This window comes from Lepidochelys kempii, chromosome 4 (assembly GCF_965140265.1).
Source record: "Lepidochelys kempii isolate rLepKem1 chromosome 4, rLepKem1.hap2, whole genome shotgun sequence".
In the NCBI taxonomy this organism is placed as follows: Eukaryota; Metazoa; Chordata; order Testudines; family Cheloniidae; genus Lepidochelys; species Lepidochelys kempii.
In genome coordinates this window covers 24,222,813-24,238,407 of record NC_133259.1, presented here as the reverse complement: position 1 = coordinate 24,238,407, position 15,595 = coordinate 24,222,813, and the positions used below count along the sequence as shown (strand labels likewise).

At 42.7% G+C, this 15,595-nt stretch overlaps 1 protein-coding gene across 24 annotated transcripts in view; it reads left to right on the top strand.

Annotated features, from left to right (window-relative positions):
• Positions 1–15,595, top strand: part of UNC5C (unc-5 netrin receptor C) — a 398,952-nt gene that overhangs the window by 312,056 nt on the left and 71,301 nt on the right. For all 24 annotated transcript variants that reach the window (XR_012158488.1, XR_012158469.1, XR_012158478.1 and 21 more), the window contains 2 exons: positions 8,788–8,956; positions 12,485–12,718. Coding sequence is in view for 1 of the 24 variants with exons in the window: in XM_073340726.1 (XP_073196827.1) it covers positions 8,788–8,956; positions 12,485–12,718 (403 nt within the window). In the remaining 23 variants the exon portion in view is untranslated. The remainder of the gene's footprint in view (positions 1–8,787; positions 8,957–12,484; positions 12,719–15,595) is intronic.

The following is a 15,595-nucleotide window of genomic DNA, read 5'->3' as shown; positions in this document are numbered from 1 at the left end:
GGCCTTATTGCATTATCTGTAACCATTCCTAGAGCACTTAAAACTGCCCCAGACTCCATCAATCACTTCCCCAGACATATTATACTACATATTATAACACCATAGTCACCCAGGTTCCAACCCATCAACCTGTCCCCTCCTCAAACACCCAGGAACAGCAATGTGGTGAATGTAATGAGCAGCACATAGATGCAGCAAGCTAGCTTGCACTGCTAAAGAAACCCAGAAGAGAATAATACATAAAGGACTAGTTTCAGACATTCACTTTTTAAGGTGAAGCGTGGGCTTGAGTTTGGAAAATAAACCCTTGGAAATCCTGAGGAGTTTAACTTTGTGTGTGTACCCTCCATAGATATTTTCAGCAAACTGATCAAAATAACTTATGGGAAATGTATTGTGCCTAGCCTGAAAAATCCTTTAGAGCGTTTCCAGCTGATGACATTTGAAAGTCCAAATATAAAACTGGAACATGGGATTTATAATGGAAACTTTGAGCCAGACCCTGCTCTCAGATATATGAATGTAACTGGGAATGGAATTTGGTCCTCTTAGACTTACCCTAAGTAGCATAGCGAGAGTAGCACAGAGATTGGGGACATATCTGCAGCCCCCTGAGATTTAGTTCACACTTGTTTCAGAAAAATATGAAGCAATTCTAATAGCTCAAGCTAAATCAGGAAATCTGTTCTTCCTCAAAGTCCTGCAAATCCCTTCCCTCTCTTTCCTCCCATGCTCTTCTAAACTCTTCCCCGCTAGATCTATTTTGCAGGAGCCCTCTAGTAACTAGAATTTGACAGAGTTCCCTCCACAACCTAATAACGCTGTTCTTTCCGATGACTGAAAGGACTGGGTGTCGGAGCACTGTGAGGCTTTTCTTTCATTTCATCCCCATTAAAGTGTGTGAGATCAGGAGGATCTCTGTGAAAATTTTACCTTTCCTGCAGTGAAGTGGGGCTCTAATGGTTCATAATAATTGCTGGTGCCCCTTCAAGGCAGTCACAGGACAGTTGTTTTCTGTAAATGTGTTAAGGTAGGGACAGGCAAGAGTGGTTTTCTCTATTTACTGCTTTCTAGCAGGATGTTTTTCTATATGATTTACTCCTATTGCTTTGAACAGGGTGGGCTGCCAGCTGGATCCCACTTGGCAATAACAGAGCTGAGTGAAGCTTTCGTGTTGACCTTGAACCCAATTGAACTAAGCCAGAGTTGAATGTTCACTATGTTTGTGAACTGGTTGTGGTAGGGATGAGGATGTTTGCATAGTGGGGAAATGCGCAGAAAAATCCACAGGAATGTTCTCCAAACAGGCGTCCCTCCTCCTGGCCAACAGCCACCCTCTTCCCACATGTCATCAGACTCTCTGCACACCATTGCTGTCTTCAGGAGTGTGCTCACTGTCCTCTTTCCCTCTTTGCTGCCTCCTGGGGCTAAGTGGCCTTCTCCCTTGGCCTATGGAAGTGCCACATCCTCATTGTGACCTTCAGAGGAATTTCAACCAGGGTCCGTCCTACGTAATGTGTCTCTTTTGTTGGGGAGGGTCAGAAAATATCCTAATTGAATTCCATGGAGCAGCAAGTCAGGGAAATGCTCTTGTACTTCAGTGGCTGTGCACTAAGAGGTAGAAGTTTGTAGTTTCTCCTAACAAGGTTGCTAGTCAACTCTCAGGTCTTACCTAGCAATCATGTGCTAAAAAATGAAGACCGATTGCCTGTGGGTTCTAGGGAATCCATGCGGGTTCCATTGCTATCTGCTCTGGCAGCTTAGTGCAAAGTTGCTGGAGTGGGAAGTGGAGGGTTTTCCTATCCTGTTCCCTTGAGTATGAGAGGGAATGATTCTGTCTGGACTCCCCACCCGAGGACCGTTCGGATGAAATGCAGTGACAGTGCCTGATGGAACATGGGGAACACCACTCCATGTGAACGTTTCCAGAAGGGTTCGCTGGGCTTGGGAGGCAGGAGGCGGAGGAAGAGACAATCTTGTTCCTCCCTCCTCTTGGAGGCAAAAGTAGATGAGTTTCTTGGATATGTATGTTTTACAGCCTGGAAAGTTTGGGGGATTGTTTCTTTTGGGCCAGAGCTGGCACTAGGAATAAGAAGACGAAGCAATTTTTTAGGGCCCTGAGCAGCACAAGGGGCTCCCCTATTCACTTTTTTAGTATGTGTTGGAGGGGTGGAATATTGGGGCCCCCAAAAGGTCAGCACTGGGGTTGTTTGTCAAACTCAAACCTTCCAACAAACCTTAATCCCTCATGCACCAAAGTACAGGCTTCTGTTGAGCACGTTATTGCATAATTAGCCATTAAGGGGGCTTTATGTCTTCTTCTGAAACATCTGGAACCAGTCATTGCTGGAAACAGGCTTTTGTTCTTGATGGACCATTGATTTGATCGTGTATGGCAGTTCATGTGTTCTTACGTGAACCAAACCCTGTAGGCTTTGCACAGCTTTAGGAAGAATCTTATTAAACATGGCACCGTGAAGGCCATCAGGATTTTGTTCCTGCACCAGGCACTCTAGTTTAATATGTACAGCAGGAGACACTGCAGAGATGCAAATGAGGCTGCATTTCACAATACCAGGGAAAGTGCCCTGTGCTCTTCAGCACAGCTGCACAAAAGTCCCAATTTTGCTTTCTGGGTACAGAATAATAACAGATATTTATACAGCACCTTTCATTCCAAAGCACTTCATAGCTGTGTAGAATCAGCACCAGTAAAATGCAGCTACTGCAGCTGTTGGGGAGAAGAAGTACTGGCCATTGGCTCTGCAGGGAAGACCCATATGAAAAGTACCACTGGAAATCTAACAACCGTAAAAGGCAGACAGGACCTGAATTCTGAACGACACACCCAAGAGACCCACTTAAACTGAAACTTGTGTGGATTTCAATGTATCTACCTCAGAAGAACAAAGAGGGGCTGCGACAGCTCTGCCATGATTTGAACCCATGACTCTGGGTAGCAGAGGTATTTCAAACCTTGGGTTGAGACAATTAAGCCTCCTCCAGAAACCGATAACGGTGGAATTACTGATTAATTTGCTCCAGGGTGTAAGTTTGCCATTTTCACCAGTAAACTCTTAATCTGAGTGGCCAAAAAAAAAAAAAATCTGCTAAAACCCTCTGCCCCATTCCCCTCCATCCCATTCTCCCCAACTATCCTAGACAAAATTAATCATCTAGTTTCAGCAGTTTGCCCATTAATGTCAATGAAACATTCAAAACAAAAGCCAAAATGCTCCAACAGCCATCGAAGGGGACAGAAACTTCATTTCTTCTTTCCTCCATAGATAGAACCAGGCAGAAGAACCCTGGGATCAATCCAGGACACTAGGTTTTAACTTAAAAGGGAGAGAGACAGCAAAAACATGGACCAGCAGTAAAGAGAAAATAAAATGTCCCTCTCTCCAAACTTCCCATTAACCTGACTAGAAGGGTGACCATCTGTTGCTATGAGTTATTTATTCCTCTCTCCCCACTCCGTCCTCTGCTTCCTATTTTGTTGTGGGTTTTTTTGAGAACAGCTATGGTTACCGGTAAAATCCACAGTTAAGCACTGCTGACAGCAATGCGTGCCTGTTGAAAAGGGGAGATTTCTCTAAGAGTGCTCCCATCTGCAGCCTGAATGAAGACAACAATGGCCAGAAGGTCATAACTACCTTAATGGAAGTGATATGTTTTATTACAGTGGGACCTACTTGAATGAATAACTCCATTAAAGGTAGCTGGTTGTGAAAAGTCTGTATATTATGAATAAATGGGGAATTTTAATAGCAGATTGTTCTTAACTAGCAAATGTAGGAGGGAAAAGTGTCTGGTAATGTTTTAAGAACTTTCAGTTGTTGTATACTTTTCACCGGTAAACAATGAGCTGAATTCTGCTCTCATTTACACCAGCGTAAACCAGGAGGGGCTCCTCTGACTTCAGTGGAGTTACTTCAGATTTATACTGATGTAGCTAAGGCCCCAGTCCTGCCAAGCACATAAACAGATGACTAATCCCATTGATTTCAGTAGGACTGCTCTCATGCTTAATGTTAAGTATATGCTTGTGGGCTTTGTTGAATCAAGGCCTGCAAGAAAGATCTGACCCATTATTTGTAAAGATGTTGGTAGGTTTTCTCCCTTCATGAAAATAATCCCCCTTTCCTCCATCAAACCTAAATCCAGCACTTGAAAGGGGTCTTCTGTGACTCATAGGAACACAGGAATTGCCATACTGGATCAGACCCAAGGTCCATCCAGTCCAGGATCATGTCTCTAACATTGTCAAGTACCAGTTGCTTCAGAGGAAGAATGAATAATCCCTAAAATGGACAATTACAGAATAACCTGCCCACAGGGAAGATTTTTTCCCTAATCCCCATCAATTAGTGGTGGAAACAGAAGGGTTTATATTTCGATTATTTTTATCCTAGCTAATGCAACTGTGTCTGTTCTCATTAACCATATTTATGTCTACTCCTTTGTTTGGATGGAAATTAGAGACAATTAGAGATGAACAAAATCTGTTGGGCCATTTTCATCCATCCCTGTGGCAATTGCAGGATGTTTTCTCTATGTTGTGTAGTCCATTGGGTTGTCCAGACTAATTTTAAATGACTCATTTTTCAAAGTTTCAGCTAGTTGGTTTGGGAAACTTTTGTTCAATCCAGTAGATTTCAGTGTCCCTTTTATGCAGTAACCTAGATGCAGTCTCACTAGAGCTGTGTAGAGAAGGGATTATCACTTCCTTGAACGTGTTACTTGCCTCTTCCTATATAGCCCAAAATCATACTGGCTTATTTTTTGCCACCTTATTACACTGCGAGATGACATCTAGTTTGACGCATACTGTTAGCCTACATTTTCTTCACTTTTACTGCTTTCCTTGCTGTGACATAACTGTGTTTTGGATTGTTCCCCCCGAACTATTAGCTTGCATTTTTCTAGAATTAATAGTTTTTGTATCCTGCCTATATTTTTAACCTCTCTAAATCCCTTTGCATTATTTCCTTGTTTTCACTGGTGCTCACAACAACTGCCTTTTTCATTATTCTTATTATTTATTTAATGAATGTGCTATTATTTATACCTTCCTCTAAATCATGAGTAAAAATGTTGGGTGAAATCCTTACCTCACTGAAGTCAGTGAGAGTTTTGTCACTGATGTCAATGGGAACAGTATTTCTCTCGTTAAATGACACCGACGTCTGTTGCCCTCCAGTAGACTAAACCTCCTTACATTGCTGTTTTCAAAGGCTTAAAGTGGGTTAGGTTATCTGTAGTCACAAAATTGGCTCAAACATTAGAAAACACTGAGCTAGGTCAGTTGCTAGCAAATGGTGGATGATGGGGCAGGAGTCAGGGCCTGCAGCACAGCCAGTCTCCAGGCAACCTAATGAGTACAGATGGCCTGTAGTAGGCTGCCAGATTGACTGCCCGACCTGATTGGTAGGAAGAGTCAGCAGTTCTGAAGCCCAGCAGCAGTTCAGTGGCTGCTCAAAGCATTTGCCCATGGCTACGATAGCTCCTGCCCTGCTTGGCCATAGCCTTGCCTCGCTCTGGTAACCTGGTCCTGACCCTCAGCTCCAATTCCTGACTTCAGCTCTGAACCTTGGCTCTGGCCTCTGGCCTCTGACCCTGCCTGTGATCCTGGGCTCTGATTCCTGACTGACTCCTGCTCTAACCACTAGACATGACTGCCCTCATCCGGGGCACTGACAGGTAGAGTCTGAGTGTGCATTTGACCGGCAAGTAGAGAATGCAGCATCAATGGTCCCCACAACTGTATGTTTTCTGTTCTTTTCTGGGCATGAGGCGATTCATGATGGTGCCATGTTGTATATGCCCAAGAGAAGGGCACAAGCACTGAGAAAATGTTTTGTGTACACTTAAAATTGGAGATAAATCTCGTAGGTATGCTTTTGTCTTCTGGTTTTTCAGTTACTATTAACTACTTGGGGAACACCATGTGAGACTCCACTTGTCTCATCATTATCAGGTCATTACCAGCTTGCAGCTATGCAGGTTGATGCAGATAGCCTGACCTCCGTGACTGGCGTATTAGTCCATTTGACCTTTTCTCTCTAGTGTTACATCTGCTTCCCATCCCACTCAGAGACTATTTAACCATTCTGGGCCTGGTTCCCCACCACACTGCTGCTTGTGTAGTCATTTATTCCTGTGCAAAATGGCTGTAAAGTGGTTCCATTAGGACGCGATAGTATTTAATGCTTAATTTGCACTTGGTTTGTGCAAGTGTAAATGGCTGCATATGTTGCAAAGCAGACCAGAATCAGGCCCTCTCTCTGTCTGAGCCCTAACATTTGTTATATTGTAATGAAAATCTGTCATAGGCCAATGACTGACTTAATACTTCTTTGAGATCGCTTTACGTGCTGTCATTACTTTTTTATTATTATTATTATTATTATGGCCAGTCAGCCTCTTTTTATTCCATACAACAGTGCTTACATCCAAGCCAATTTTTAACTATTCAGGCAAAAAAATTTGAGATACTGTAGAAGAGGCTTTACGTAAGGCAAGATACATTATACCTGCTGCATTAATTTTGTCCACTAATTTTATAGTTCAATCCAAAAATCTATCATGTTTGTGTGACATGACTTGTTCTTTATAAGTCAATATGCTTTCCCCCCCGCCCTCATGGTTCAGTTGCCCTTAAGATGGAATTAAGTTAACCAGATGTTTAAGTCTGTGGGTTTGCCACAGCTGTGACTGTAAATACAAAAACTGTGATTTTAAAGATTTTCTAATAACAAGTCATGCTCTTTTTAACCTACTGAGAAAGACTCCTCCAGGAGTTTTTACAAATCTGAATCCACTAATATCCAAAGTACTGTAGTGAAGTACAGGAGAGAAACGTAAGTCTGTGAATGGTTTAAGGTATTGGTTATTTACTGCTAAATTATTTAAATGTTATTTATTGAAAAATAAGGAATATTTTGTTGAAAATGTGACCTTGTGATTTTGTGTCTCTTTTGTAAGGGACTTATCCAGCTCCCAATGAAATCAATGAAGAGACTACAAAATTCAGTCGAATTTTTTTCCCTATAAGTGGTTGGTTGTTCAGGAGTTTGTTTGTTTTCTGTTTTGCCATGTCAAAACAACGCGGTTAACAGATGATAGTTGACAGAATTGCTGTATTTTACTCTTTTTGAAAGATACATACTACGTTTGTTACTTTTCAGTCCATGACTTTTAAAAAATAATTACCATTAGTTTAGTAAATTCATTAGCTAATTGTCATAGGACGCACAGATATATATATAATCTGGATTTGCTGTTTTATAGAGATTTCAGCTTTTCCATGTCAGCCTTCATTTGTCTGCTTTTTACCAATAACTATACTGACAAGGGGTAGAATTTTCAAAAGCACCTAAATCCCATTTTCAAAAATGACTGTCAAAACTTGGCTTTCAATGACTTAAGTGCCTGAGTCACTTTTGAAAATGGGACTTGGGCTCCTAAATCACATAGACTCTTCTGAAAATTTTACCCAAGGTTTACATTATTTTTAGCATTTTTTTTTTTTGGTTGAGACAAAGACCCTGATTCTGCAGACATTTATGCACATACATACTTTTGCTAATATGAGTAGTCCCAAAGAAATCAATGGCAAAGTTTAAATGAATTACAGGTCCATACATGATTAAGTGTTTTCAGAATTGGACCTAGAGGACTCAGCCGTGAGCCACCCAGGTTCCTGTGAACCCATTGCATACTATGTTAAATTCAAGTAGCTTAGCTGCACTAAGCACTCACACCCTCATTCATTCCTTCCCTGTTTATAAGAACTACATCCAGGATGGCTTTTACTATGGTTGGATTTCCTGGTTTCTGGATCATGAGTTTGTCCTCTATATAATTTAGGGATGTCTTTGATAATCCATGTTTTGCTATCTTTGTCAGCCACCAGATGTTTGGGTGGCTAAAGTCACTCGTGAGTACAGTATCCTCTGATTTTAAACTCCCCAGTAGTTATTCTGGGATTTATTTATTGTTTACATTCCTCTCATCCATTCCCGGTGGTCCATTGCTAAAGCCCACTACAAATTCTCCTTCGTTTTTAATTTACTCTACCCTCATTGCAGATATTTCACTACCACCCTCCTCGTTATCACATTGTATATTGCCACTCTTGTAAGTGTGTGTGACATGTTGCACCTATCCCCTCACCTTTTCTTCCCTTTTTTCCTTCTCCCATACACACTACATCTATCCACTGTGGGCACATTTTAAAAGTTCATTATGCTTGTAGATATATTACTGGTTCTTTTAATTTAAGGGAATATCACTGGATCTGGTAATCATATTGCAATACTGGTGGATCTAAAACCAGAATGCATTTTTTTTAAAGTGTGCCCATAACATATGGACAGTCCAGTTACGAGAATCCTCTCGTGACGTTTCACATGCGGTCACTAAAATTCTAGTCTAGGCAGTGAAAAATTCTCACTCATGGTGCTTTCAAGAGCCCACATTCACGTTTTCTCTGTGTTAAAGACTGCTGGCTGCACTTCACTGATGAGTGAAATGATGCCTGTGTTCCTGGTCGGCACTGGCATCTTTAGGAATAAAGGGTGCTCTGTAAACATGAGGTGTTATTTGCTCTTTATTCTCTCCGCCCCCACGAACAGGTGCTTTTTACAAAAATCTTTGTGAAAGTGGAAATCTGTAAGTGTGCGTTTCCAATCCTTTTGCGACAAAGGACCTTTTCTTTACTCTGGCTGCATCTGGGTCCTTTTAAATTCAGCTAACAAACATGTCTTTTCGTAATCTTGTCAGGCCACCGGTGGAAGACAGTCAAACGCTTTTGACCCCCGTGGTGAGCTGCGGGCCTCCAGGAGCTTTGCTGACACGGCCTGTCATTCTAACTATGCACCATTGCGCAGAGCCAAACACAGAGGACTGGAAGATCCAGCTGAAGAACCAAGCAGCCCAGGGACAGTGGGAGGTGAGTTCACAGTGAGATTACAGACTTCCAGCATATGCCATGACTGAACAGAGCACTCACCCTCTTTGTCTTAAGGAAACACACACACAAAAACCAAACCCAAATATATGTGTATAACTTTGATGCCTAAAGTTTGGGATTTTCATGGGTGAAACATTTTGCTGGCAATGGATTCAGCAGTGCCCTCAGGTATCTATGTGGTTATACAAGCACTGGAAATAGTTACCTGGTGCACTGGAGAGCACAAGCCTCTCAGCTCTGGATAACTCAGTTCAAATATAATTCAGGTCAAAAGTGAAATGGACGTAGGGCTCTGACCCAGTCTTTATTGCACTTTTGTTTGTGACACAAAACGAATATCGTCGCAAAATTACGCATGACTAGCCAGGTCTGCTCAAAAGAGTCCTGGAGGTACGTCAGCAGAGTTGTTTGGGGGAAACTTGCACAGTGCTTTCTGCCTGGCTCTGCTTTGTTAACGACCAGGTGGATTTACCCTTTGAGAACTAACCTTCACCAGGCCGGTCTCATGCACAAGAGAAATATTTAACCCTGGGCCTGCTAGCTTGCCACAGCATTTAAGGACAGTGAGTTTCATCTTGAGTCTTCATGGAAGGTTGCTTGTATTTTTCTTTAGCTCCTCTTTTCCCCTATCTCTGAAGTTCGCTCTGCACTGAGGCACGCTCCTGGTCAATGCATGCTATTTCAAATGAGTACACACAATCAGGAGGGTTGGAATTAAAGCTGTCTTTTTGGATTTATCTCATCTTCCTTTTCGCTGGCTACCAAGCAAGGGAGGACATTGAACATGCCCTGCAATGCAGAAGGAGCTTGTAACACTTCAGTGCTCTCTTTGAGACAGAGAAAGAAGTATCTGTCCAATATGAACCAGGGATAAACTGCAAATAGTTTTACAACTGGTATATTTACAACTGAGGACTGGTTTTCTATATAGACTTTCACTAATATTAAAACTGTGTGCCAAAACTCATAATAGTGAATAGCAGTGCCATTTTCAGATTACAGTTCAAATGACAGGAAAACTATTCATTACCCATTGGAGGAATCCAACTCACTCTTTAATGGAGATGCATTTTTCTTTAGAAGTCTCTTTTAAAACATGGTAAACTTAGCTTGCACAATGCAAAAGGTGTAGAGTTTGGACTCGGTGTGGATAAAAATCTAAAGGTTGAATCTTTGGCCAAACCAAGACCAGCTCTTAAGCAGTTCCATAAACACATATGTTCTCAGGAACACCTGCTTCTGGTTGGCTAGATACAGAAGCACAGTGGTCGTCTTTGTGGGATTCTGACATGTCAGGTTTCAGTCTTAGCTGGCCACAATGGTGAAGCGATGGGGGCAGAAGGCAGGGAGAAAGAAAGGACAAATGAAAAATATTGTGAAAAGGTCAGTTCTGGGGATCAATTCTAGAAGAGGGAATGTATTTTCCAAACTGGTTCCTACCTCCCTAGTTTGTACTGCTGTTTTCAACAGGGTACCAGATGACAACAATGCTGCAAACAATCCTTAGCTGCAAGACCTGGGCTATATGAGTGTATTTAATATTGAGTATAGTCCATCTCTCTTCCTCGCTATTCTCAGAGTACAGTAAGCTGCTCAGACTGTTGGTGTATCACTGCTTCTTGATCTTGATCTGGAGGCATGCAACCAGGATGCAGCATTACAGACTCATTGAGTATTAGGGCAAAACACACCTTGATGAGCTTGATGGGATGCTTGAAGTCAGTGCTGGTAATACTGAAGTAACTGGATCCCAGAGTAAGGAAGTGGTAGGATGCTTATAGGGTTTCTTTATTTTAACAGGAAGAGACAGTGGAGGTACCTACATAGGATGTGCATTTTGTCAGATGCCACCTCCTCTAACTGTTCTCCTGGCAGACTTGTTTGCTTCTGAAAAGCCTGTTTTTCTACCACCATCAGTTCTGTATCTATCTCTCATGAAATTTGGCACCCTCTGGCTTCCTCCTCTGAGTAGGTTTTAATGAGGGCAGCGTGACTGACGTGGCACCTGGACTGGCAGCAGCAAGGACCCATTTCCAGGTTTATCCTTGACAGAATATTGCCTGTGGCACCAGCTTTTCTCCACACTGGGATGGTTTCAGGGCCAGTGAATTCATGCGCATCTAGCTGACTAACCTGCACTCCAGTGGAGTATCTCCCAGCACTATACATATGTTTCTCATTTGTTTTCTGTTCATTCCTGGCATCCCCTGATTTTTTTCCTCCAGTCTCCTTTCTTGTCCTTGGAAGAGCTGTTGCGCTGCTGGAGGTAAACACGCTGACACCAGACTGGTGCTTGCATGCTGTCTGCAGAGTCTACAAGGTCTGTGGCTCCAGTACAGAGAGTCTCAGCTTCTCTCTTCTGGAACAGCTCTTCCATCTCTATCCCCCAACAGATGCTTGGATTGCCGTAGGCAAGGAGTTCCTGCCAGGGCCAGCACAACTGTTTCATGACGCGGCCGGTAGGGGGGTGTAATCCGCATTGCAGATGGCAGCCTCTCTTCTGCCCTGGAGAAGGTGATGTCACCTTTGCAAATGTGCTGCATTCGCCCTTCCTTAGCCTGAGGTCCTGAATCTGCTCCCACACTCGGTTGAATCCAGCTGCTCGGTCCGCTGCCAGATCCCTGCTCCTCGCCTCATGACAGCAAACGCAGAGTGGATGAGTTCTGCAGCACCGCACGCAGCCCAGAGCTGCTTTAGCAGCAGCACAATCTATTACTATCACCTTTTATTTATTTTTTTCCCAAGCCATTTAAAGCACATTGTGCCATGTGGAGACTATAATGTACAGTTTTGAATGTGGAAAATGGCAGGGGGGCTGTTTCCTTCTAAGCACAGGGAAGATGGTGAAAAAGCAGTCTGTTTGTATTTGGTTTGTATGTGTTTTGCCTTGGCCCGGCAGTCTTGTCATGAGGGTTTATTCTGATGAAGCAGCAGGTGATATTCTTTGTACATGTGGCAATCAGCCATCACTGAGGTTACTTCTGTCTGAATTCGAACAACCACTGATTATGAAAATTAAGACATTAAGGCTCTTATTTTTCACATAGATAATGTATTGAGTACTCATGTCTGGAGCTGATCAAATAAAATTCCTCAGATAGGTCATTCAACAAATGCTGTTGCATTTCTCCTGCAAAATTTTCGTGATATTTTACATAATTTGCCCTGCTCTGCTCATCACTCTAAAAGCATCTGCATGCTGCACGTAAAACAATCGAAAGTTTTATGTAGCCAATGGCAGGTATAGACCATTAGCATGCAGCTGCATCTCCCTGTACCAGCCCAGGAGGGAATCTAGAAGCAGATGAATGTTAAATGTTGATTAATAAAATGACCCAAACAGGAAGGACTTAAGATAAATTCTGGGACTTGGATGAGTTCTGCAGTCGAGGCTCTATCTCTGAGTAGGCTTTGTCTGGCCCCTAGCCCAATCCTGATTAATGCAAAACAAATGGGCTTCTCTGGTGTCTGGCTTTGGCTCTCTAACTCTGCCTGTTTATCCCTTAGGATGTGGTGATGGTTGGAGAGGAGAACTTCACCACCCCATGCTACATCCAGCTAGACCCAGAATCCTGCCATATCCTGACAGAAACACTTAGCACCTACGCCCTGGTGGGACAGTCAACCACCAAAGCAGCAGCAAAACGTCTCAAGCTGGCCATCTTCGGGCCGCTCTCCTGCTCATCGCTGGAATACAGCATCCGAGTCTACTGCTTGGATGACACTCAGGATGCCCTTAAGGTAAATGCCATACGCTTTACCATCTAGCTCTAGCAGGATTGCAGTAATTGCAGTGAATAGACCCTACATTAGTGTGCTGTGGCTTGTAATTTATGTTTTCTAGATCAGCGTTTCTCAGACTTGTGGTCCTGACTCAAAAGGGCATCTCAAGACTGTTAGGAGGAGGGGTGTGTGCAAGATGGTACGGTACTGCCACCCTTACTTCTTTGCTGCTGCTGGCGAACGCGCTGCCTTCAGAGCTGGGCAGCAGAAGAGTGGCAGCTGCTGGTCGGGCACCCAGCTCTGAAGGCAGCGCTGCCGCCAGCAGCAGCGCAGAAGTAAAGGTGGCACGATATAGTATTGCTCTACCCCCACCTCTATTTGCCCCTCCTCTCTGTAGTGTCCTCTGTTTGTGAACTTGAAATATGGTAACACTACTTTCCACTTTTTGAAAGGCTTCAGCGCCTTTGACAGCAAGGATAATGATTACATGCTTCATTTAGTGCCCCTACGAGTATGTATGGTAGCTTGCTACCACTTTTGGGGGGGTTGGGGTGGTCAGAGCCTGAAATCTTTCCAAAGGGGGGCCCAGCAAAAAAAGTTTGAGAACCCTGTCCTAGATAATTTTTAAATCATTTTATTTTAATTGTATTTAATTTTTGATTGGAGGAAGAACCTGACAACAAGACACTGTTTTAGAGAAAGAAAAAAAAAAAAACCACCCAAACCCCAGGTTGTCCTTTGAATAATGGTTTCACTCAAATGCTGAACTAGTTTTCCCCCCAGAATTCTTTGTTCCTTTGTTTACCTGGATCATAACCTGAATTCTGAGATTTTGCATTATTAAAGGGCCATAAGGTGCACAAGGGCTTCATTCGTTATTCATGTATTTTTAATGGTAAGTGCCAGCTCCCTTGAGATGATGAAATGTATAAATACCTCTTTGTAAATAGCTGATAATGATAAAAGAAGTTCCTGAGTCATTAATCACTTGCTTTTATATTGCTTTGTTATACCTGTCTGTGTGCTGGTTTTTGTCCTGAGAATTTGCAACTGAAATACATCAAGGCTATTGCTTTCTACAGCTGTATACCTAACTTTCTCTGTATATAACTTGAGCATATACATAAGTTTACACACACATTACATACAAATATGTATACATGTGTATATATAGTACCTATAACAGACATATAAAGACAGATGCTTATTATAATCAATATACTAATTCGTGCACATATATGTAAGAATGTAGGTTAAAGAAAGATTTTCTGTAATTATAACCAGATCTACAGATGCCATCTATGTAGCAAGAAGAGTTCAAAGCCTGACTCTAATCGAAGCCCGATTAGCGACACTGCCAGTGATGTGTAAGCAGCATGAATTGTGTGTTGTGTACAGAAGAACAATGTTAACAGCTTTACTTAGAAACAGGCCCCATAACATGTGCACACCCACTGCCACAATATGGGAAATGTTTGTGTTTCTCAGAGTATTGACTTCACTGTGGCTGGAAAATTCCATTTTCATCTCAAATGCTGCCTAGTATCCTGTCTTCCTGGACATTACAGTTTATTATGTTTGTCACTGGAGTGGTGGGAGTACTTTCTATAGCTATGAGAAATTTAGCAAAGCAGTGGACTGAAGAGCGGAGTGGAGGCTAGCATTGAGTTTGTTTATAAAGCGGCTGAGAACTTGATCTAGCGAATTATGATTTTGTCAGAGCTGAACCCCTTTGGAAACCATAATTATTTTCTCATAGTGTGATTTCTTTTTCTTTAAAAGTTGGAAAAAGGGACTTCTGTACCAGTGAGGCCGAGGATCTCCAAAAGCCAAGATGCCCTTATGCCTCTATACCCTTTGGCCCACGTGGTCTTAATGACAGGTTTCAGAGTAACAGCCGTGTTAGTCTGTCTTCGCAAAATGAAAAGGAGGACTTGTGGCACCTTACAGACTAACCAATTGGTTAGTCTCTAAGGTGCCACAAGTGGTCTTAATGGAATTTTCATTGGTTCATTAAGCTCTGAGGTGAAAATAAGTGATTCAAAGCTGCCTTGTAGCAAATAGTGGAGCTGTCTGAACGCTGCTGTGAGTTTGAGTAGAAAGCTTGAGCAAGAGGAGATGCCTGAATTCTATCAGACACCATTCAGTGGATTTTTTTTAATGTTTATTTGAGCATTTGGAACTCTGTCCAGTAAAGTTCACCTGAATAAATAAGACTGTGCGAAGGATCACAAGAAGGGAGGGAAAATCCTCTTTAACATGCAGTGATAATGAATGAAAAAGAGAGAAATTTACGGAGTATAAATCACTGGAGAGATTGTGTTGAAGTTAGGGTGTCGGAATGCAAGGTTGGTTTGTAATTTGCTGGTTAATCCCTCACTTCCTCTCCAGCTCTCAGTTATTTATTCAGAATGTACTACAAAGGGCTCGGTGTTGGCAATGTTGTGTCTTCTGGAGTCAGATCTGAAGAGTCCTTCTGGGTCTATCACTGAATCAAGGGTAACATGTTTGGGCTTACAAGGGTGGGCGACAGTTGACAGAGACTTGTGAACAAGTGCCTTGTGGCCTCCTGTCCACAGAGGGATATTCGCATCGTCTGCTTTCTTCAGCAGAGGATGAGCACTTCAACCACAGTTTGTGGAAAATAAAGAGGCTTTGGAAGGGAAAAAGTAGGTTGGCCTCAGAATGAAGGACTATGAACGAGGCCTTGCAATGTATTTTGATCTGGCAAGGCCCTGTGTGACCGGTTCTACCACAAAGATTAAGGGAGAAGCATGGAAGATAACCAAAATCTGTGTGGTGGAGCTTGGTTCAATGGCGGCACTTTGCACTGCCATGCATGTGGCCACGGTTTGATGGCTGGGTCCCAATCCTTTGCTCTGCAGAATGACAGGG